We start from the raw sequence: 22,944 nt of genomic DNA on the forward strand, positions 1-22,944 counted from the left end.
TGTAATAAAGGGGATCTTTTGGTATGGCCAATAATCGTCGGACGCTTTAGTAGCATCATCGTTACCAGTTGGCTCCCCAAAAGCCGCCTGTCACCTTGTCTAAACAGGCGGCCTGTAATGGATACCTTCCAAGACCCTGATTTGTTTATCTACCCTTTTTTGAATATTGACTTACTTCGTCTGAGTCAGAGGTCTCTACCCAGATATGCGATCCTCAAGGCGTTCTAGATGGCCTTGCTGATATATAAAAAAGAGAAAGTCTTCATATTAATGAGTGCTCACGTATCTATCACGTGACTACAAATGAGCTGCTTAGTGGGCCTAAGCCCAGACTGAAAAATACCCAGTGAGCTCGAGTCTAACATAAAAGCGGCGTCCAGAATAAGAAATCCCCGTCAAAGAAAACCCAGTACGTAGAGCTACTTAGCACTTGGCTGCAAGGGCATCGCAGATCTCAGTTCTATAGATAGCTCTTAAGCCCTCGGTACTGCACGTAACACTACTCCAAGCGGACAATTGTACAATCAACCAAGCCCGGTTTGTAACATGCATCGCATCTGCATCTGCATGGAATGTTTCTATATTTCGATAAGACCTGATAAGGACATCTGTTCTACCCTGTTTCCGACAAAATTCCCCGACGCCTAAACCAACGATTGCCGAGGCGTAAGAGGCGGGGAACGACCAATTAAATCAAAACCACTAGACTATCTCCCGTGTTCTTTTGTTCCACGTTTGTTCGATTCTATTATTATCTGCAAAGAACGGTCCAGAACCTTGAAATATTCGCTGGAGCCTTCTAATTGCGCTAAGAAAACCATGGTGAGACAATCGATAAGCCTCGTAAGACACACGGCGATGGATGGGATGAGATCGGGGAAAACAGAACACAAGATGAAGTGCCTGAGAAATCAAGTCAGTGTTCGTCAACATAGGATGACGATGTACTAATTTGCGAGATCAAAGTAAGAAAAAAAATAAACTGGGTATTTAGTGGAAGGACGCGTCAGTTGTTGGGTCATCCAAAGGAAGCCGGATAATGGAACGGATTTCTCCACCGGAGCACATCCGAACTATACCTATACATAGCTTGCAAGGTTGGGCTTTTGATGTTTCAGCCTGATCTGTTTGGTTTTCGAAGTTGCACGAAACAAAGGCGTTAGTGTACGGGACAAAAATCAGAGTTCGATGGGAGCTATCGAATGATAAGGTGCATCGTATTATTATCCCTGCAGAATGACGTTGCTGTATACACGTCAAAAGAGGAAAAAAAACACCCCGCAAATTAGAAATGGAAATGCGATAGTGGTATAGACACAACACCAAGCATCAGCCATAGATCGCGTGCACATGAGTTGTCGAAACCATTTGGTTTTGCAAATCTAACAAACACAATCACGATCCGTACTGGGCTCTTCGGCAGTTGAATAGTGACTAGTATCTTGCTTGTGCTGGGTATCCACTGCAATAGCGGTCGACGCTGTAGAGCTGGCCAAGCCTGCTTCGTCAGACCGTGTAGTAGACGCTAAGCTTAGGCCCCGGAGTGGAACGGTCTTGGAAACCATCTCCGGAAAGGCGGCGGGCGACTCGCGGGAAACCTGAACAGTGGGAAGCCGCGAATGCTCGTCGTTTTCAGTGGTGGACCATGCTTGGAGAGACTTTCGTAGGTGATATTCTACGAGAAGTGGTCAATGGTTCGATTATCAGACTAAACTGACGATCACCCATAGCACAGACCTTCCTTTCCAGATGGATGAATCGCACTTTTCCCTTGATCATGTAAGGCAGTCCCAGTGATTATGAGACGAGGATTCTGCGAGGGGAGCGAGGATCTCAACCGAGCAGCGGGGACATTGATGGTGTCCACTATTTGGTGGGACTCTGTCAAAGCAGATTCTTCCACTGGGCTTGTTGTGATGACGCCTGGTACCGAACGCGTTCCAACACAGGGTGGCCCGTGAACTTCCTCGCGGTTTTGTATAATATTCGTATCCTCTTCTGATTTATCTGCAAAGCTCGAGTCGAGCAGATCATCCCCATCGTACTTTTGATCTGGGTCATCCAGGTGTAGGCGGTCAAGATCGGTGGATAGAGAACGGAGATAGATGCGGTGCAAATGATATTGAAGCTCCTCATCCCCCAACGAGATGATCGACGGTGGACGTCTGATCATGAGTGGCAACAGTGACAGGCATGAAGAGAAAGCAAGGGAAAGATTGACAATTGGCATATTGGTCAAGGCATCAAGATAAGAGGAAGTCACGACTTTATGCAATTGCCTTGTTCCCGTTCAGGTACAAAGATACACAGTGCATTCCCGTACGATGACGACGCATTCTAATTCGAACTTCCCTCTAATAATAATTTTTAAACATATTCCGTAGTCCGAAGTATGTCTTAGTAGGAAGGGATTTCAGATTCAATTTTCTATCATATTAATAGCATGAGCTCAGCCCACACTAAACCCGATTCCTACTACGGAGCCTCCTGTTGATCCTTTTCTGCCTTCTCCCCCTCTCACCTTCTTGACATCTTCAACGTCCCAGGTCGGACCATGCCTCCACTGTTGCTATCGCCGCCATAATTCGTTGGCCCCTGGATTCTTCCCCTTCCTCTCCTCTCGTCTTTCCCCCACCTACCGCTACCTCCGCTACCTCCTCCGGTCGCCAGTGCCCGTCATGAATGGCGATTTAAGCCTATCCCAGTCCCTGGGAGGGCTACGGATAGCAAATCCAGATGATTCGCCCCTGCCATCAGAGGACGCGACCGCTGGTTCGATCGGATCCAGTCCAACCGTTCAACCGGGCGGTTCGGTATCAACACATCCACAGAATCCCGCGCCGAACGACGAGCCCCCCTCGGCATTTCCTCCTGCACCCTACGAGGCTCCAGCACCGGTCGACAACCGTTCATCCGTCGTTTACCCATACCCTGAAAATCCTCCGCCCTCCGGCCCTTACCAGCCGTATTCGACACATCCCCACGCTACCTCCCAGAACCCTCCCCGACCCCTTTCTTCTTTATACGCCAACGGTACAGCCTCCTCCGCACTTCCCCGGGATAATTCATACCGCATGCGAACGGATTCCGGTGCCTCTTCAACATCAACTTCCCATTCTCGAAAAGACGCTCGTGGCGCCGCCGTAGCCTTGCAAGCCGGCGTTCCAGTCCGCGACAATTCTCACAGCGACCGCTCCTACCGCACAGGACACATTCCGGCCAATGGAGCGGTAATGCGTCAGTCATCCAGAGCACACGCCCGAGGAAGCACACAATCTCAAATGGCCCGGACCCCCTACAGTATGGAGAACGGCCCAGCACCCAGCAGCGACGATTGGCAGGAGCGCGGGGCCGCCGTCTCCGTGAGACAGGAAGTGGACGCCAATGGGAAAACCGTTTCTCGTTTTATCAAGAAGGGTGTTCGCGATTTCTCGTTCGGCAATACCCTCGGAGAAGGATCGTACAGTACAGTCGTATTCGCAACAGATCGACAGACGTTGAAGGACTATGCAATCAAGATTTTAGACAAGCGACACATCATCAAGGAGAAGAAAGTGAAATATGTCAACATCGAAAAGGACACACTGAATCGTTTGACCGACCATCCGGGAGTTGTGCGGCTCTATTACACCTTCCAGGATGAGCGCTCACTATATTTTGTGCTAGACCTTTGCAAAGGCGGCGAGCTTCTGGGTGTTCTCAAGCGGATGTCCACCTTTGACGAAGAGTGCACCAGGTTTTACGGTGCACAGATTCTTGACGCGATAGATTATATGCACAAGTGTGGTGTCATTCATCGAGACTTGAAGCCGGAAAACGTCTTGCTCGACAGTCAGATGCATATCAAGATTACGGATTTCGGCACAGCCAAGATCCTTAAACCTTCACACCGACCAACCGATAGCACGAACTCAATCCCGCAAATGGACGCGACAGAAATTCCAGAAAATGAGAGGGCGAGTTCATTTGTCGGTACCGCGGAATACGTCAGCCCCGAATTGTTGACAGACAAGAATGCCTGCAAGGCAAGTGATCTGTGGGCATTTGGCTGTATCATTTACCAACTCTTGGCCGGTCGTCCACCTTTCAAAGCGGGCAATGAGTACCAAACCTTCCAAAAGATTGTTGCTTTAGACTATGAATTCCCGATTGGGTTTCCTGCCGTTGCTCGAGATCTTGTCGAGCGTCTTCTTGTGCTTGATCCAGCTCAGCGACTGCAGATCGAGCACATCAAGAACCACGAATTCTTTGATGGTATTTCCTGGGGAACTGATTTGTGGAAACAAAAAGCTCCTCGGTTGAAGGCCTACGTGCCACCCCCTCGAGAACCAATCAAATTGAATGGTGACAGCAGCGAGAGCTTCCCTCCCGCGATCTCGACGGCGCCATCTAACGCCGCCAGTGCCAGTACCCGTAACCTTCCCAGAGTGGTCACTGAGCTGCCTCCGCCAAGTCAACTCGACATCGAATGGTCACCGGTGTTGAGCAAGAATAACGAGCGTATTTTGAAGCTAGGAAACATGGTCGTCTTGTCTTCGCCTGCGTCTCACAGTCCGACTTCCAAGAATGGTAGCAGCGAAGCCGAGGCTCCCAAGAAGTTCTCGCGTTTCTTTTCAAGCACAGCAACTAAGAAACGACAACGGTTGGTCATGGTCACATCATCTGCGCGGATCATTCTAGCTGCATCTGGCGGAGATGAAAAGAAGGCAAAGCTTGAAATCTCTCTTCTCGCCCCCGGAACACACTGGAGGAGCACAACCGACGCTAAAGGGCACTCATCCTGGATTGTGGATACAGTATGTTACGCCTCCTGGCTTCCATTTTCATTACTAACGCAAACAACAGAGAGAGAAACACTTTGTCTTTGAGGATCCTAAACCGTCATCAAGCAATATCGGATCCGCCGCGGTTTCAGTACAAGAATGGCTGGACGCACTGGACCGGGCTCGTGAAATGGCTTTGACACAACAAAGTTCTGGATCTTATTCCGCCGATGACGCATTCCGCAACATGTCTTCGGGATTCTCCAGCCATGCCAACACTCTTGATCGCAGTTCCGAACTTCAGAATGAGAACAATATACCCCCTCCGGGACGTAATACGTTGGTGAAGCACCAGGCCGACACGGAGTCGGTCAAGGGAAAAAAGAGATTTAGCCGACGTCATTCCAAGAATGGCCTCGCCGCTGTTTTCTAGAGTTGCTAAGCTCACTCTTAAGATCAGAGTTTCTTGCTTCGCTCTTCCGCGAGCACTACGGGTATTTACCCATACAGCATCATAACGCCTAAGATGGTTGTGTATGAATTTGCGATCTGCTCATTCACTGACTCATCCCCTGAGCCATTACCACCGGCCAGAGTATACCGAACCACTCCTACCGGCTTTCCCACCTCCAATCCTGCCAATATCTGCATGGAAGACGCATGTCTCCTGAATACTGGCTGCCTCTTGCATATTAGTGATGAGCGTGTTTTGTTCGTATTGGGACATGTTTCTGCATTTAGAACCGGAGACGAGCATGCGTATTGTTTTTTTTTTCTCTCTCATTGCGTCGAGTATTCATTTCTTATCCCCATTTTCTTGTGTTATATATCCCTGATTCGATCTGATGCATACCGTCAACACCCTCATCATGGCCTTGTTTTCATTTCTTTCTTGTGGCGATTCAACTTGTTATTCAAGGCTCTTTTCCGAGATGTTGATTTGAGCTCTCCCAGTGAAGAAAGCTATTTACCATGTTATTTCCTATCCTTCCAAGCCGCCGTGCCATACTTGCTCTCTCAAAAAAAGAATCGGGCTAAGCTCTCGTTCATTTTCTTTGCTTTGTCTCTTTCTCCTCTGGCTCCTTCCGCGAGGCTCCTATTATACCACATCCTCTATTCTACCCGTCCATTGGCTGGGCGCTTTCTTGTGACTTTTCTTTCGCTCGACTTTCCTATAAACACTTCTCCTTTCATTGGCTTCGGCTTAGGGGTCTCATGGCAGACCGGCTTTCGATTTCATTTTGCCAGAATTCAAAAATTGATATACCCGGCTTCTTCATTGATTTCCTACTGATCTAGGTAGTCGACTGAGGTAAATGTAAGTAGGTTCTAGAGTTCGGGATTATTTAATTCAATTATAAGGTAAAAAATCGATTCGTGCAGCGATCTCTTCGAGTGTAAACGATGGGTAATAAAAATCCAGTGCTCCATGTACAGGTGGTATATACATTCATCATGTGCGTCATTAAAAGGAGAGGAGGCACGGGGATCCTCGTTTTATACATGGTAGAACATCAAAATTATATAAACAACCAGTCAAGCCGGGATGCGTCCAACTCATCCACCCAATCAAAAGAAGAATCAAATGTTTCATCTTCATTATCCTGAAAAGCGTCCTTCGGCAACAGTCCATCAACAAGGCCATAAGGAACATTCTCCCGCTCCCGGCGCTTGAGATCTTGTTTTTGCCACATGAGCCTAAGCACCCACGCCGCATTACGGACATTAACACTCGTCACAGCCTGGTAGAGAGCGCCCAGTTTTTCCAGAACAAGCGAGCGCTGCGATAGACGGCGACATTCTGCGCCTGCGATGAAAGAGGGCCAGATAAGGCATTTGAAGTGGGGATCTGAGGTAGGGACGGAACAAATGCGGGTAATGAGGTCGTGTGCGATTTGAGAGTGATCGGAGGGGAGATTAGTTTCGAGCCATGGGGCTGTGTAGCCTTCCCTGGTTTTTGAGAGGACGCGGCTGGTGTAGAGGTAGACAGCGGCTTGGTAGGCGCTTGCGAGGGCGATGCGGGGGGAGATATCGTCAAGGAAGAAGTAAGTCTGCATTTCTTGGGCCCAGGAGACTGGGTCGAAGGTACGAATTCCTTGGAGGAGCTGGGCGAAGGATTCCCGGGAGAGTGGTTGGCCTTCCTGCATGGAGACCCCGAGGGTGGATGGTTGGGGGGCTGAGGGTGCTAACTCGGAGTCTTGGTACCAGAGTGTGTGGACATAGAAAATGACTTCAAGAAGGTAGGCGGGGCAGCCGACCCAAGATGTTTCTTCGAGACGCTTGAGCATTTCTGGGCCCATTGCTTGGGAGTAGAAGGGTTTGGAGAGAGCGCCGGGTCTTGCGAGCGTAGATCCCATGATTTCCATGATTAAGCATCCATCAATAGCGACTGTTTCGAGTCCCTGGAGAATGCCTTGACCAATTTGGCTCTCGGGTCGACTCCTCATGATTTTCTTTGCTCCTTCGATGTGGTAGCTCCATGCCCCGCTGCCGGACTCGAATAGATCCAGAAGAGCGAGGATGACGACAGCCGCGAGAGTAATATCAGCATTTTGCTTGGCCGGGTTGGAAAGGTCTTTGGATAACTGTTTGAGCGTGCGTTGCTTGTATTCCAGGAAATGGTGGTAAGCTTTTGAAGTTGTTTGCCGAGAGCTTGTTGGGATAATCATGTTCTCGATATCTTCTGACGATAAGAGAGAATTGGTGGACAAGGGATTTTGGGTTGACCAAGGCATCATAGACGAGTCAGAGTTGGAGATCAGAGAGTAGTGTAGAGCTCCCATCGCAGACAATACATTTGCCATAAGGGGTGAGTTTCCAACTAAAGCGAGCATATCCCGGTAGGGATTCTTCAGCTGTGGATAGACCAAAAAGTCGTTCGTCATATATTCATGGTCTATGAGGGTCAGTGAGGATCAAGGTAGAATTCAAAGGCAGCCGTACAGTGTTTGAGATACATTCTACACACCGGATTGAAATCCTTTAACAAAGGATCAACCATCCCCCACGGAGCTGGAATATATTGGATGAATCCGTTCTGCGGAGCATGAACCACTGCAGTTTCGGGCAACTCCGGTGGATTTGACTCCAAGAAGCCCCCTTCTGGAAGTCCAAAGACATCATCAAAATTCCCTGCATCTAATACTTCTTGAATCCAATCTGTTTCAGGGCTGGCCTGGGCCGCCGAGTTTGGTGAAGATTCAGTATCGGACGGCTCCGTAGGGAATAATCCCAGATTGACATTCGGTTCGTTTGAAACGGGCGAATTCCGACTGTTGGAAGCACTGGCTGGCGTCTTAACATCGTCGAAGCTCCGACCCATCATTTTGCCCCGACTAGCCACACCACCCTTGACCCACACCAATGGTTTTTGGTAACCCAAACATTCTTTCCCCGCATCTCGGCATTTCCGACAGGTAGGCTGGCCATTGTCGCAAATGATGCGACGGCGACGGCATGTATAACAACCTTTGGTCATGATCGGAAAGGTTGGATTGTGAAGTGGATATGGTACGATGCTGGCCACAGGTGTGCTTGACCACTCGACATCGCGGTTGGGGATCGGAAGGTTCAACGGGACCACTCGATTATCGCGGGCGAACGGTGGTCTTATATGGGACAGAAATGCAGAGCATCACTGGAGCGTCCAGAACAATATCGAGAGGTCGAAGGTATGTGTCAAGGAAACGGCGGAAATTCGGTGCGGGGCTTACCTAAGGATCTGGACATTTCTCCAGATCCCCTCATCTTCGCCGTTGTTTTCGCCTCCGCATCATTCTTCTGGCCCACCGCCACCAATATGGTCTGGAAAGGACTCTGGCTCGCAGAATTAGAGGTAAGTTCCCCTACTCTCGAGATCTTTCTTGGCTAACGAAGATAGCGCGCGTTGGTCAGCCGAGTATGTGATCCGTTCCCCCCGACTGAATCTCTCTAACCCCATGCAGCTCCTACAGAGTCAGCAGTGGCACAACGTCGTCGGTCGGATACACCAGCGTGTTCAATATCATCGTCATGGTGTGCCGATGGAAGAGAGCCGCACATCTCTCAGTGACGGTATGATCGGATAAAAGCTTTGGATTTGCATTTGGCTGACGCGGAAGCGCTAGGAAACCAACTGAACCGGTTCCTGAAGTACTTTAAGGAAGAATTGCAAGATCAGGCCAAGGGAAAGCCTCCAAATAAGTTGTAATATGGACCTCTGCTGGCGTTTTTTGACTTTCATTTGGCGATACCCATGAATTTGTATGCAAAACTTTTCTTATCTCCCTATCTCTGCAGTCTGGACCTCGGCCTCCTATGGGTTCTTTGTACTGCAAAGAGCGGTCTCTGCTCCTGTCTTCTCCCATCAGACTGGGACTTGAAACTGGAAGCAGACTACATTTACTCGTACTTCCAGTGCCTAAGCCAAAAAACAAACAAACCTTTTAAGATTTAAGATTGCAGATTGGCCCAGCTGATGGCCCCGTAAACTAGGCGAATCAAATTAAAGCCTCATTTCGACCAGCGCGTCATTCGTCACCAAATTTCCTCTATACGGGTCGATCCTGGGTCAAACACATATTGCAGCCCTTAATAATAATAAGAAATGCCCTAAAATAGGGGATTTCAGGGACCATATTCGAGTGTCTCCATTCGTTGCTCGTAATAGGGACTCGAGACCAGCCTCGTACGACAGCGGCCCCATAATGCCTGGGAGTCTAGACTGCCGGAGAACGGAGTACGGAGTGGATGACGGCGGACTAGTCTTGTCGCCCTGCATTGCCTCTGTTGTCCCCTGTTCAGGCCCCTGGGCGTTTTTGCTATCCAGCGCCACACACTTTTCTACCAAGTTGGGGTTAGTGACCGGCTGAGTCGGCTTTGTTTTTTCCGTCATTGGGAATCAACAAATCCACCCTGTTCCCTACTCTTGGACATCAGACGGTGTGATGTTCCAGATTTTGAGTTCAACATATTGATGATGACAGCACAGCCATGATCTGCGAAGATCCAAGCCCAGGAAAGTAAGAATCCCAGTGACATGTACTCCGTACAGTACAGGGTGTCAATGCAGGACGTTGCTAAATATGGGTCGCGCGAGGGGTGGATCCCGTGGGCCAATGATCCGCCGACTGGGGAAAGACGCGAATGCAAATATTCCACACAGATTACCTTCATTAAAGGGCTGGGGAAAAGGGGGATGGAGAGATTGGGTAGAAAAGAGTCCGAATCATCATATGTATTAAATGCATCAGCTGCTCAGCCTTTCTGCTCAGGTGTCATCCGTTGTGCTGATCATTGGGTGCCTAAAATCGAACAAAGATTTGAAACTAGGGCCGGACTAGTGGGCCCGATCGAGTTAGCGTCAACAGTCTCCTACACCCGCTGACTCCCTTTCCTCTTTTCTTCTCTTCTCCTCCCACACGTTCGCTTACACATACTCTCGTTTTGATATACGGTAGACAACATGCGTCTCGCCAAACTCTCGTTTCTCCTCCACGCTCTGCTCCTGACCGCTGTTGCGGCTCAGGTCCAGAAGCGGGACTCCAGCAACCTGGTCTCTGACATCGTTGGCACTAACGACTCTGCCACTGCGTCCGATGCTGCCGCTACCACCACTTCTGCCGAAGCCACCACTACATCGGAAACACCAACAACCACCTCGGAAACTTCCTCGACCTCAACATCAACCTCTACATCCTCCTCGACCAGCGAAGAGCCCACCACCACTACCTCCACCACCTCCACCACATCGGACGCTGCCCAGACCACCGCTGCACAGCCCGCCAAAACCACCAGTTCAGAGGAAAGTGCCAAGACCACTTCTACTTCTTCCTCCGAAGACCAGAAGAAGACAACCTCGGCTTCGACCACCTCGACCACCCAGACTCCAGTTGTGGAAACCATCACCTCGTACGAGACCATTAGCGGAAGCACCTTGGCTAATGTGGTGACCACTACATCTACCCCAGCTGCTGCCACTAGCACTGCTGGCCTTAACGCAGACAGTTCGTCCTCTGGCAGCAGCAGTGGCCTGTCTTCCTCCGATAAGAAGATCATCATCGGTGTCGTCGTGGGTGTCGGAGGTGCGATCGTCCTGGGTGTCCTGGCAATTGTCATCTGGCGCATCCAAAAGAAGCGCAGTGAGGCATACGGTGATGAGGATACTGATCTGATGGGTGGCACTGCCGTTGGCTCTGGGCCTCGTGAAAAGGCTTCCAGCCCGTCAGGTGGCACCCCCTTCAAGAGTACACTGGACCAGTACCACAACCCTGGTCCCGTCAACGCTGCATCGAACTTCTAAAGAAATGGGTAACACCATTTCCTTTGTTGTTTATTTTTCGATTCCTTCTGGCCCCATGGGCAGACAGCAGGCGGTTCATATTTGAAAGTGTAAAAATCTCTGTACGATGATCATGCAATTCTCAGGCGCAATGGGCAGGGCAGGCGAAGATCACGGTTGCTTTTTTTCTTCTTTGGTTGCGGGTCTCATTTTACTGCTTGGGCCAACTTTGCCCGTTTCATTCTTTTCCGTCATAGACTCCACTGTTTTTCACTCCTTGAGCGCTACCAGCAACCTCGACACTCCTTATATGTGATCGCCCCCTCTCTTGATCTTGTTCCTATCTCCAACACTTTCCTGGCTACATTTTTCTTTCGGCTTAGCCTCGTTTTGATTCCCCATGTCGAAGCACTTGATCTTACTGATTATCCTGTCTCGATATCCTGATATCCTGTTACTTAATTACATCTCCTTCCTACTACTGTTGATCCTGCTAAGGATGCTTTAGATTGTACATTGTTCCTGGGTGAAAATGTAAAAGTTTTGATTTCGATCCTCATATCTCTGTAGTCTTGTGTGCCGCTCTACTGTACCAGATTGAAGGTGATGATCGACTGCAGTAGTCGGGTCTGCGTCATCGCGATAGATCGCGTTGATCCCTACGGAATAGTGTAATTGAACCCTAATTGAGGTCAAGCGGTGTGAACATGCCCACGGAGGTAAGCTTGGTTCTACACGGCATTGAACTCAATCAGTCTAAGCATTATACACTTCGACCTTGGAGATTAGAACCTCGAATCATCGAGCCCTTGCACTCCTCTGGATGCCCTAAGTACCCGAAATGGAAACGCGCCGCCGAAAATCGGGCTGACTCACAGCTCCGGGGACGGAGAAACCCACCCCGCTATCAGTGTGTCATCGCATACTATTTTATTGAACTTCCCTGTTCTATTCTCATAGCATATACCCTATACCCTCTTCCAATTCGCCTCATACTTCCACTATGTCTCAAAAGATTTGGCTGCGTGCTGAGACCAAGCCCGCTGAGGCTCGGTCTGCTTGTGAGCTCCCCCCACTCCACTCCAGCGTTATCGGTGAGGGGCGATTATGATTGTTTGCTAACAGCTTCATGTAGTGACTCCGACCACCTGCAAGGCATTGATGGATGCTGGATACGACGTGACTGTTGAGCGCTCCACTCAGCGCATTTTTGATGGTAAGTCTCCAAGTTCAAGTTTCGAGCTACAATGACTCACACTCTCAACAGACGAGGAATTCGCCAAGGTTCGCCCATACCCCCCTTTCCACGATCAAGCAAACGTCCTAACCATGCCAATGGCTATAGATCGGTGCTCCCCTTGTTGAGGAAGGCTCATGGGTGAAGGATGCTCCCAAGGATGCCGTTATCCTGGGTCTCAAGGAGCTGCCCGAGGAGGACTTCCCCTTGGAGCACGTTCACGTCACTTTCGCCCACTGCTACAAGCAACAAGGTGGCTGGGAGAACGTCCTGAGCCGCTGGCACCGGGGCAATGGTCTCTTGCTTGACCTGGAGTTCCTCACCGATGAGGTTGGCCGCCGTGTTGCTGCCTTTGGCTTCTCGGCTGGTTACGCTGGTTCTGCTTTGGCCGTGAAGAACTGGGCCTGGCAGTTGGCTCACCCTAACGGTGCTCCTCTGCCCGGTGAGGTTCCTTACGCCAACCAGGACCTCCTCATTGCGTCCGTGAAGGAGAGCGTCGAGGCTGGTAAGAAGATTGCTGGCAAATACCCTACCATCCTCGTCATTGGTGCTGTAAGTAACCACTCGTACGATTGAGCTATTGGTAATGTGCTGATATGTGTATAGCTTGGTCGTTGCGGTAAGGGTGCCGTGCAGTTGGCCAAGGATGTCGGTATCCCCGAGTCCAACATCATTCAGTGGGATATGGCCGAGACCAAGAAGGGCGGTCCCTTCGAGGAGATCGTTACCAGTGATATCTTCATCAACTGCATTTACCTCAGCGCTAAGATTCCTCGTGAGTTGTTTGACGTTGCAATTACTTTTCAACCCAAGCTAATGTTGCTATGCAGCCTTCGTGGACGTTGAGGCTCTTTCCACTCCCAAGCGCGCCCTGTCCGTCATCTGTGATGTTAGCGCCGATACCACTAACCCCTTCAACCCCGTGCCCGTTTACACCAGTGAGTGCTCTCCCCATCTTTCCCCTGAAACACAGACTTACAAATACCGCAGTTACCACCACATTCGACAAGCCTACTGTCCCTGTGATCCTGCCTGGCGACAGTGAGCCCCCTCTCAGCGTGATCAGCATTGATCACCTTCCTTCTCTTCTCCCCCGCGAGAGCTCTGAGCAGTTCAGTGAGGCTCTCATGCCCAGCCTTCTGCAGCTGAAGGACCGCACCACATCTCGTGTGTGGAAGCAGGCAGAGGAGCTGTTCCAGGAGAAGGTTGCTAGTCTGCCTGAGTCGTTCCGCTCTTAAGGAGCTTGTATTAGGTATGAAGGTTTACGATGAGATGGAACATTGATAGAATTTGGATTTGGGGCCACGGAGAATACTATAAAAGCCTTTGTATTGTCCATAGATGAAATTTCGGACATTTTCCTCCACGATGAAGACTTTGAAATAAAACAACGTAGACTTTGTGACGTTAAATTCCTGCCGAGATAGCCAGGCTGGTGGATGGTCTTATCTATGCTCTGAACGCCAAGTCACTTGGAGGTTTCAATGGTGTATGACGTTAAGCTGGTTCAAATGGAGATACTGTACTTGAGATATGGCATCCATCTGCACGAACCTTCAACTTGATCATCCTTTTGACCTTCTCAAACATACCTGTTCCAAATCGAAGCGCTGAGGGCACGAGCAGCAAACGGCTTTCGAGTGATTTCAAATAGCCTCACCTGATGATATATGTATGCGCAACCTCTGCAACTCCACCAAATTTCTACCAAGGCTCCGACCCCTCCCTTAAGCAACCATGGTCTTCATCAATGCGGGGGTTCCAATGCCTGACGGATATCCGAGGCATCCGTCGCGGGGAGATGACTCAGTGATGGGCCTTGGCCGGGGTCACGATTGGGCGCGGAGAAATAAATTGACCAGCCTAAGAATCCAGCTCTAGGGCAGCCAATGCCCGTGATAAGAATATCATCTATTATCCGGTCGGGCTTACCCCGTTTTGATCAGGGGTTTGGTACCAGAACCTGTTATTATAGATCGAAGCCCCGTCTTCTCCGCATGAACCCTACGGTCCACTCCCGCTCCCCTCTTCCCCGGCCTTGCCCGCAGAATTCTTCTCGGTTTCCCCAGTTCTTCATGCACAAGACCTTGAAGCTCAGAGCTACTCAATAACGGCATTTTTCTTACACTTACCCATTTTCGCTTGTCTCCCCAACCCGTGGGAAACACTCTTTTTGCCATTGTCACTTCGGTGCTGACGATGGGGTGCATGGGATCGCCAAGCTGATTCGCCTCACTTCTCCCTTACGCCACAAACCGCCGCGACATCCCCCCTCCAAACCTCACAAGCCTACATGCAGGAGAAGCCAACCACGGTCGCCGCCTACGCGGCCGGGGCCTCCCTCGCAGCCGTTGCACTATTCTACGTTTTCGGCCCCAATTACACAATCGACGGAGACGAGTCCAACGATAACAACCGCAAGAAGAGCATCGTGGGCCTGTCCAACGTTGCCAATGACTGCTTCATCAACTCCGTGCTCCAGGCTTTAGCCGGCCTGGGCGATCTCCGTGTCTATTTGATCCGAGAGTTGCACCGGCGCGAGCTGGACGGGCCGGAGATTTACAACGCGGTGCCGAGTGATGATGAGCTATCCCGCGGGGCGAAGCAAGACAAGACCCGGGAATTGCAGCAGGGGTTGATTACACAGGCATTGAAGGAGATGTTGGATCGATTGAACGAGCGGCCAATCTATAAGAAGACTATTTCGGCACGAGGGTTCATCCAGTCACTGGAGTTCGCGTTCCGCACGCGCATTAGCCGCAATCAGCAGGATGCGCAGGAATTCTTGCAGATCATCCTCGAGCGACTCTGTGATGAGTATCATGCTGGTGTTCGTGCGAGGAAGAATGCTCTTGGTCTTATTGGCGCGCCGGCTGGTCTGAGCGCGTCGGCGCCAGAATCCGAATCCAGTGCTTCCGATAGCCCGTCTGGGGTGGAGGTGCGGATTGATGATGGATCACCAAAGGGCTTACCAGCCATCATTGATACGAAACTCAAGGAGATCGATAATGAATCGGGATTTCTATTCGAGGGCAAGCTGGAGTCGCAGATTGAGTGCCAGTTTTGTCACTACCAGTACAAACCCAACCAGACAGCTTTCGTCAACCTCACACTGCAGGTGCCACAGAAAAGTTCTACCTCGCTCAACGCGTGCTTTGATGGGCTTCTGAAAACCGAGTACATCGATGATTTCCGGTGCGATCATTGCCGTCTACAACACGCCATCGGCCTGAAGACCCAGGAGCAGGCTCGGGCGCATTCGCAGAGTGATAAAGAGCGTCTGGGTCAAGAGATTGCCCGCATTCAAGAGGCATTGGAGAAGGACCCTGAAAGCGAACTCGAGGGCATTGAGCTGCCACCTTCTGATCTTGCGCCAAAGCGACGTATTGCACGGCATATGCGCATCACTGCTTTCCCCAAGGTCATTGCCATTCACTTGTCACGATCGATCTTCGACCGCAGTAGTTCCAGCAAAAATGCTGCAAAGGTCTCATTCCCCGAGCGACTACCCCTAGGAGGCATCTTGAACCAGACGTGGTACAAGCTCCTGGCAATTGTCTGTCACAAAGGCAGCCATCACAGTGGTCACTACGAGTCCTTCCGTCGTAATCACATCTACGCGCCATTCTCTACCCCTGAGGCATTCAGCTCGTATGCGCAGAGCCGTGTGCCCAGTGAGAACCCTTCCGAAGCTCCGAGTCCTCGCCTGGTACCTATAAATTCGGACGATACAAGCGGCAGCAGTAGTCTCTCACCTGCAACCTCTTCCACATCTCTATCGGGGACCCCCGTCACCCAACTTTCCCCTTCACTACCCCGCCCTACTACTTCTAGCTCGCGCCGTTCGCTTCAGAGCACCTTCTCTCGATCCTCCACTCCTCAACCGACTAGCTCAGACAGCAGTCCGACCCTAGATACCGCGCGGGCAAGTGTTTCGTCCGCCCCACGATCTTCTCGGACCATCCCGCGTTCCTCTGTGGAAACCCCCACGGGGATCGGATCACGACTTCGCCGAAAGCGCAAGTCGAACGATCGCTGGTGGCGGATCTCCGACGAAAAGATCAAGGAATGCAAGACCTCGGATGTGCTGGGCATGCAGAAGGAGGTATATCTTCTGTTCTACGAGATCGAGCGGCCCGAATCTAGCCCCGCAGCCGAGGGGCGTTTATAAGGGAGACGGCTTGGTTATTTTTTTTTTTTTTTTTTCCATTTTTTTTCATCTAGTGTAGACGAAGCATTTTCCGTATATAGGCGGCATGTACATGGGATGACGTGGTGTTGATATGCATAGAAATAAAACCGGTCGTCGGTTTCTCCAGCAATGGGAACAACAATAAAGACTACACTGATGTCACTAAAGCGGGAGGTCTGAGAACTGCAGATCCACAGGGCCTTCCCCTCTTAACCGGATTGTACACCGGAAGATTAGTGGGACGAATGCGAGCAGCCGGATTGAGGGGATGCGCTGTTTTCTATCTTGTTTGATTTAGCTTCGTATTATTGGTAGATTGAGGACAAGATTTTGTGTCGACTACAGCGCAATGGTGTGGGAGACGAAATACTTTTCCCGCGTGGTCAATCGAAGGACAGCGAATGGTCTCGAATTCCTCGGTTCCCCGCCGACGAACAAATTACGGAGTGAACGGGATTAAGTCTTTGCAGCTACTCCCTGGTAGATAGCACCTCCAAGGTTCATAGGTTGAGATTGAACTATCATTCAGGAGAGATATAGAGTTAAGCTAGTTCGATCGTGTTCTAAAAGTTCGATGTGAAATTGAATGGGTCGGACTACAAGCTCCCGGTTGAACCCCGCGGCTATGATGTTATACAACAGACGTAGGCCGAACGGTAACTCGCCCGATCACGGAGAGATTCGGAGGAATTGGGGATTCTCGTGCTTTCAAGACTATATATACTGATCCCGTAGCTCCCCCGTACAAGATTACTATTATCTTCTTAAATCACAGTGACCTCAGTTCCACAGGGTTTCAACCTAAGGTAAGCTCCACCTAACCGGTGAGAAGGTGTCGATGACGATGCTTGCCCCTCCAACTTTGCCCCTCCCTTACCTATTTTACCTGCCCGCTTTCGTCGTTCGGTAAAGCCAATTGTCACTTATAACCTTTTCTAACTTTCCCTTCTTTCTCCCTCTCTCCAGTCTCCGAATTTAACGAATTCTGTACATTTCAAATAATCACCATGGGTCTCACTGAAGTTCTCTCCCGCAAGTCCGGCGTCATCGTCGGTGACGATGTCCTCCGTCTCTTCGAGTACGCTCAGGAGCACAACTTCGCCGTTCCCGCCATTGTATGTCTTCCTCAAAAGCTCCCTTCACGAATTACTTACTAACCTGGACTAGAACGTCACCTCTTCCTCCACCGTCGTTGCCTCCCTCGAGGCTGCCCGCGATGCCAAGTCCCCCATCGTCCTGCAGCTTTCTCAGGGTGGTGCCGCTTACTTCGCCGGTAAGGGTGTGAGCAACGATGGCCAGGCCGCCTCCATTGCTGGTGGTGTTGCCGCTGCCCACTACATTCGCAGCATTGCCCCCGCCTACGGTGTCCCCGTTATCCTGCACACCGACCACTGCGCCAAGAAGCTCCTGCCTTGGCTCGATGGCCTCATGGATGCTGATGAGGCCTACTTCAAGCTCCACGGCGAGCCCCTCTACTCTTCTCACATGATCGATCTGTCCGAGGAGGAGGTCGAATACAACATTAACACCACCGCCGCCTACCTTAAGCGCGCTGCCCCTATGAAGCAGTGGCTCGAGATGGTAAGATTAAGCTCCATACCCCAAAAAGCAAGATGCATATCTAACAACCTTATAGGAGATCGGTATCACCGGTGGTGAGGAGGATGGTGTTAACAACGAGGATGTTGACAACAACTCCCTTTACACCCAGCCCGAGGACATCCTCGCTATCCACAACGCTCTTTCTCCCATCAGCCCCTACTTCTCCATCGCCGCTGGTTTCGGTAACGTTCACGGTGTCTACAAGCCCGGTAACGTCCGTCTCCACCCCGAGCTGCTCTCCAAGCACCAGGCCTTCGTCAAGGAGGCTCTCGGCTCCAAGAAGGACAAGCCTGTCTTCTTCGTCTTCCACGGTGGCTCCGGTTCCTCCAAGGAGGAGTACAAGGAGGCTATCAGCTACGGTGTCGTCAAGGTCAATGTCGACACTGACATGCAGTACGCCTACCTGTCCGGTGTCCGGGACTTCATCCAGAGCAAGAAGGACTACCTCCAGACCATGGTCGGTAACCCCGATGGTGCTGACAAGCCCAACAAGAAGTTCTTCGACCCCCGTGTCTGGGTTCGTGAGGGTGAGAAGACCATGTCCAAGCGTACCCAGGTCGCTCTTGAGGACTTCAACACTGCCGGCCAGCTGTAAAAAAAAAATTATGCCGTGATGTGTTTTATTTAAAGGGATTCCCCAAGCTTATTTCTATTGAACGTTTTACGCGATGATGCCAAAAATTTGGGCGCCGGGGATGTGGGCGTACTGTATGTAGCGAAATATCACACGTAATGAAGATATCAGATATGGTCTCGTGGCCGCCAATCTACATTTTGATGCAAGGAGTAAAAATCTGTAGGGTCATGTGGTATCGTAGATGTACGGCCTCGTGCCGGGTCGGCTGTGCAGTACAGTGGCGTTGCATTAGTTAGAACCACTCTCCACTCCTTAAAACAATATTCTGCCATGTTTTCTGCCAACCAAAGCCTCACATTCTTAGCTTAATAAGCTCGTTGATGTTGCAACACTGAACATTATTGAAAGCATTCTTAGTATATTATGTACAAGAATCGTATATTAGATGGTATTCACTTAACGAATCAGCGTGCTGCATTTTAGTAGGCGGTAAGCTATATATAGTAAGCGGTCTGAGAGGATGGGTTCAAACTCATGGGGCACTACTATGCAATGCGATAGAGGGGCTGATGCCTGGAGGCCTTGATAACTTGATGCCTTGCAGCCTGGCATTCAAGGTGTAAACAAGGCGTCAACGGCCACAACTCCCGCTGTGCAAATCTACGACAATCGAAATTTCAGTGGAACCAAAGCAGGTACTCATTCTATTGTGTCACTGCTACCCTGGTTGCATTGGGTCTGAGAATGGCCTAATGTTCCAGACTGTTACACACCTGCAGAGTATGATTGGTTCACCACGAGGCGCAGTTCTGGTCTACCCAATTAAAAATGGGTCAATGGGTCTACGATGGAGAAGTCAGACGTGTCGGAGAACGCCACCAGGGACTTACAGTACTGTAGTACACAGACGACTGGGGAAACATGTTGACGCACTCGAACCCACAGTCATTAACGGCTCGTCACTGTGAACTTTCACTCGCGTGGTCGCTTAGACGATCGGCAACGCCGCGCTGATCGACTTCTCTAATAATAGGGTGAATCCAGGCCTATCAATCTCCACTTTTCTTTCTTTCTTGTACATGTCTCACGTCGAACAACTTTGAGTCTTTTTCTCTAACCTCCTGATCATTTGCTTTATGGACCCTTGACCTGTTCGTATCACTCGCTTCATGGACCCTTGACCTATTCGCGGTCTCACTCTTCATGTGTCATTTTCGTTCGTTATTTCTGTGATACTCCATTTGTTTTTCTTGGGTTCGGGGACGAGATGGATCTGCATCAGAGGTTGCAGCTTCGCTCCGACTCGTCGGATGCGTTTCTTGAACTCATTGCGAATCCCTTCAAATCACAGGTAAGCGCAAATACACTAGCCATGAGTCTAGCCTCCGCTAATAACCGATAGTTCACCACCAGCTCCATCTGGGCTTCACTCGGCACATCCGTCGGTATCTCCCTGCTCCTCGCTATCCTCTTCTCCCTCTTCCGACCTCGTCACTCCCTCGTATACGCTCCCAAGGTCAAACATGCCGACCGAAAACACGCCCCGCCCCCGGTGGGCAAGGGCTTCTTCTCCTGGATCAAACCCGTTATCAGCACCCGAGAGGCGCAGCTGGTGGACACCATTGGACTGGATGCGGTTATCTTTTTGCGCTTCAGCAAGATGTGTCGCAACATTTTCATCTTTATGAGCATTATTGGCTGCGCAGTCATGATTCCAGTGAACTTGGCCGAAAGCAAGACCAGCAGTTCCTCAATCTCCACGTTCGATCTGATGACACCCCTCTACGTGACAAATCCGATGGCTATTTGGAGTCAGGTGGCATGCGCTTGGGCTTTTGATATTATTGTGGTCTACTTTCTCTGGAGGAATTACCGCGCTGTACGGACCCTGCGGAGACAGTACTTCCAGAGCTCGGATTACCAGCGGAGTCTTCATGCGCGAACACTCATGGTCACCGATATCCCTGCCCCAGACCGCTCCGACGAAGGCATTCTGCGCCTCACCGATGAAATTAATCCCACCGCCGCTTTGCCTCGCGCTGCTATTGGTCGTAATGTGAGGGATCTGCCGCGCATCATCAAGGAGCACGAGGACGCCGTGCGAGAGCTGGAGTCTGTACTTGCAAAGTATCTTAAGCGGCCCGATAATTTGCCTGCTAAGCGCCCCCGCATTCGTCCACCCCGCAGCCAGCGCGACAAGCACCCTGATGGAAAAGTGGACGCCATTGATTACCTGACTGTGCGTATTCGGGTTCTGGAAGAACAGATCAAGCATGGCCGAGCCTCTATCGACCGTCGCGATGCACAACCCTATGGCTTTGCTAGCTGGGCGAATATCGAACATGCGCACGCAGTTGCTTGGACAGCCCGTAAGAAGCACCCTAAGGGCACAACCATTAGGCTCGCTCCTCGCCCCAGCGATCTGATCTGGGAAAATTTACCTCTTACCAAGGCCTCGCGCAAGTGGAAACGATTCGCCAACTTCATCTGGGTTACTGCGCTGACCCTTGTGTGGGTCGTGCCTAACGGTCTGATCGCTGTTTTCTTGTCCAACTTGTCGAATTTGGGTCTCGTGTGGCCTGCTTTCATGACTCAGTTGGAGGCCAACCCAAATGTTTGGGCTGCTGTTCAAGGTATTCTGTCACCTGCAGTGACTTCGCTCGTTTATCTGGTACTGCCGACTATCTTCCGACGACTTTCAATTCAGAGTGGCAGCAAGACCAAGACTTCTCGCGAGAGGAAAGTCATGGGCCAATTGTATGCTTTCTTTGTCTTCAACAACTTGATTGTCTTCTCCCTCTTCTCTGCTGCCTGGACATTCGTATCTACTGTGATCGAGGATACCGATAAAAATGAGACTGCCTGGCAGGCCATTGTTGACAGTCAGCTCTACGAGAAGTTGGTGAGCGCTTTGTGCAATGTGTCTCCCTTCTGGATTACCTACCTCCTGCAGCGTAATCTGGGTGCGACCATTGATCTTGTTCAGATGATCAGTTTGTTCTGGGTGTGGTTCTCCAAGACTTTCCTTTCGCCGACACCACGTCAAGCAATTGAATGGACTGCGCCTCCTCCCTTCGACTATGCCAGTTATTACAACTACTTCCTCTTCTATGCCACCGTTGCCATGTGCTTCGCCACTCTGCAGCCAATCGTGTTGCCAGTGACCGCATTGTACTTTGGTATCGATGCCATGTTGAAGAAATACCTGCTCATGTACGTGTTCGTCACGAAGAATGAGTCCGCCGGTGCATTCTGGCGGGTCGTTTTCAACCGCATGGTCTTTGCAACAATTCTTGCCAATGTTATCATCGCCCTGGTCGCCTTGTCACAGGGTACTCAGACCATGGCGTATTGTGTCATCCCACTCTTGTTCTTGATGGTCGGTTTCAAGGTTTACTGCTCGCGGACATTTGACCCAGACTGCGAGTTCTACAACCGTGCCAATCTTACCGATGCAGAGGCTCTCGGCCCTACCAAGATTGACAAAAAGGCATCGGACCGCCTCAACGCCAAATTTGGTCACCCAGCTCTGTACAAACCTCTTATGACCCCCATGGTCCACGCCCGTGCAGCCGAAACACTCAAGAAGATCTATCAGGGTCGCTTGGATGGCGGCGAGCATGTGGGCGAATACTCCGATATCGCCATGAACCCGATGCTCCCGTCCGAACCCGGCAAGGCTGCCGATCCGGCGCCGTTCGAGGTTGTCCCCGAGAACCATCTGGACTTCTCATACTACAAGGACCGTCCCGATTTCCGCGAAGAATTCGGCGGAGGCATCTACGGTCGTCCGGAGGACTTGATGACAGAACGCTCACAGACCCCTCGCAGCACATTAGGCGGCGAGTGGTCTCCCAGCTCTTCGCGTGCCTCTTCCCCTGCTCCCTCTTTGCCATCAATGTCTGCCTTAAGGCTACATGATAACTACGAGACGACTGACCCCTCAGGTCTCATCCATCCTGCATTCCGTGTTCCACTTTCGCGGGGCGACAGTGGCAATGATGTCGGTGGTGGCTTTTATCAAAATGCCAATGAGAGCGAGACAAGACTTCTCAGCAGTGCGCAGACACCCGCACAGACTGACACCAACCCGCTTGATCGCTGGCGTGCGGGAGGCAATGGTTATGGTCCTGTTGAGCAGCAAACGGAGGAAGAGCATAATCCGTACACGTACACTTCGTACGATGCGTATCGGGCGCCGCGTTAACCCCGTCAGTGAACATACGGGGGCTTTTTGTGCATATATCTGTTTTCATCCTTTGTATATTTTGGCGAACATTTATTCCGGTTTTAGACGGCGATTTAGAGTCTATT

At 50.7% G+C, this 22,944-nt stretch overlaps 9 protein-coding genes across 9 annotated transcripts; 7 read left to right on the forward strand and 2 right to left on the reverse strand.

Moving 5' to 3' along the window:
• Window positions 1-1,382: 1,382 nt before the first annotated feature.
• N7503_008783 (uncharacterized protein) lies at window positions 1,383-2,173 on the reverse strand (the record flags this gene model as incomplete). The annotated part of the gene is made up of 2 exons (XM_057068330.1): window positions 1,383-1,675; window positions 1,738-2,173. 2 exons carry the CDS (start codon window positions 2,171-2,173, stop codon window positions 1,383-1,385), a joined length of 729 nt encoding a protein of 242 aa, XP_056919185.1.
• A 505-nt stretch (window positions 2,174-2,678) lies between these two features.
• On the forward strand, window positions 2,679-5,315 carry N7503_008784 (PDPK1 family serine/threonine-protein kinase; the record flags this gene model as incomplete). Its single annotated transcript, XM_057068331.1, has 2 exons — window positions 2,679-4,796; window positions 4,846-5,315. 2 exons carry the CDS (start codon window positions 2,679-2,681, stop codon window positions 5,194-5,196), a joined length of 2,469 nt encoding a protein of 822 aa, XP_056919186.1. The 3' UTR covers window positions 5,197-5,315.
• Window positions 5,316-6,283: 968 nt separating this feature from the next.
• Window positions 6,284-8,241, reverse strand: N7503_008785 (Zn(II)2Cys6 transcription factor; the record flags this gene model as incomplete). Its single annotated transcript, XM_057068332.1, has 2 exons — window positions 6,284-7,659; window positions 7,707-8,241. The coding sequence occupies 2 exons, from the start codon at window positions 8,239-8,241 to the stop codon at window positions 6,284-6,286; spliced, it is 1,911 nt and encodes a 636-aa protein (XP_056919187.1).
• Window positions 8,242-8,562: 321 nt separating this feature from the next.
• N7503_008786 (uncharacterized protein) lies at window positions 8,563-8,952 on the forward strand (the record flags this gene model as incomplete). The annotated part of the gene is made up of 4 exons (XM_057068333.1): window positions 8,563-8,598; window positions 8,644-8,661; window positions 8,708-8,816; window positions 8,870-8,952. The coding sequence occupies 4 exons, from the start codon at window positions 8,563-8,565 to the stop codon at window positions 8,950-8,952; spliced, it is 246 nt and encodes an 81-aa protein (XP_056919188.1).
• A 1,254-nt stretch (window positions 8,953-10,206) lies between these two features.
• On the forward strand, window positions 10,207-11,043 carry midA (putative cell wall protein; the record flags this gene model as incomplete). Its single annotated transcript, XM_057068334.1, has 1 exon — window positions 10,207-11,043. One exon carries the CDS (start codon window positions 10,207-10,209, stop codon window positions 11,041-11,043), a length of 837 nt encoding a protein of 278 aa, XP_056919189.1.
• Window positions 11,044-12,025: 982 nt separating this feature from the next.
• lys1 (saccharopine dehydrogenase (NAD+, L-lysine-forming)) lies at window positions 12,026-13,497 on the forward strand (the record flags this gene model as incomplete). The annotated part of the gene is made up of 7 exons (XM_057068335.1): window positions 12,026-12,083; window positions 12,158-12,238; window positions 12,290-12,306; window positions 12,368-12,811; window positions 12,866-13,034; window positions 13,090-13,197; window positions 13,250-13,497. The coding sequence occupies 7 exons, from the start codon at window positions 12,026-12,028 to the stop codon at window positions 13,495-13,497; spliced, it is 1,125 nt and encodes a 374-aa protein (XP_056919190.1).
• A 1,055-nt stretch (window positions 13,498-14,552) lies between these two features.
• Window positions 14,553-16,430, forward strand: N7503_008789 (putative ubiquitin C-terminal hydrolase; the record flags this gene model as incomplete). Its single annotated transcript, XM_057068336.1, has 1 exon — window positions 14,553-16,430. One exon carries the CDS (start codon window positions 14,553-14,555, stop codon window positions 16,428-16,430), a length of 1,878 nt encoding a protein of 625 aa, XP_056919191.1.
• A 1,028-nt stretch (window positions 16,431-17,458) lies between these two features.
• On the forward strand, window positions 17,459-18,648 carry N7503_008790 (fructose-bisphosphate aldolase FBA1; the record flags this gene model as incomplete). Its single annotated transcript, XM_057068337.1, has 3 exons — window positions 17,459-17,566; window positions 17,619-18,032; window positions 18,088-18,648. 3 exons carry the CDS (start codon window positions 17,459-17,461, stop codon window positions 18,646-18,648), a joined length of 1,083 nt encoding a protein of 360 aa, XP_056919192.1.
• Window positions 18,649-19,897: 1,249 nt separating this feature from the next.
• N7503_008791 (putative DUF221 domain protein) lies at window positions 19,898-22,837 on the forward strand (the record flags this gene model as incomplete). The annotated part of the gene is made up of 2 exons (XM_057068338.1): window positions 19,898-19,981; window positions 20,033-22,837. The coding sequence occupies 2 exons, from the start codon at window positions 19,898-19,900 to the stop codon at window positions 22,835-22,837; spliced, it is 2,889 nt and encodes a 962-aa protein (XP_056919193.1).
• Between the last annotated feature and the right edge of the window lie 107 nt (window positions 22,838-22,944).

Source organism: Penicillium pulvis, assembly GCF_028828015.1.
Source record: "Penicillium pulvis strain IBT 33274 chromosome Unknown contig_7_segment1_segment0, whole genome shotgun sequence".
Taxonomy (NCBI): domain Eukaryota; kingdom Fungi; phylum Ascomycota; class Eurotiomycetes; order Eurotiales; family Aspergillaceae; genus Penicillium; species Penicillium pulvis.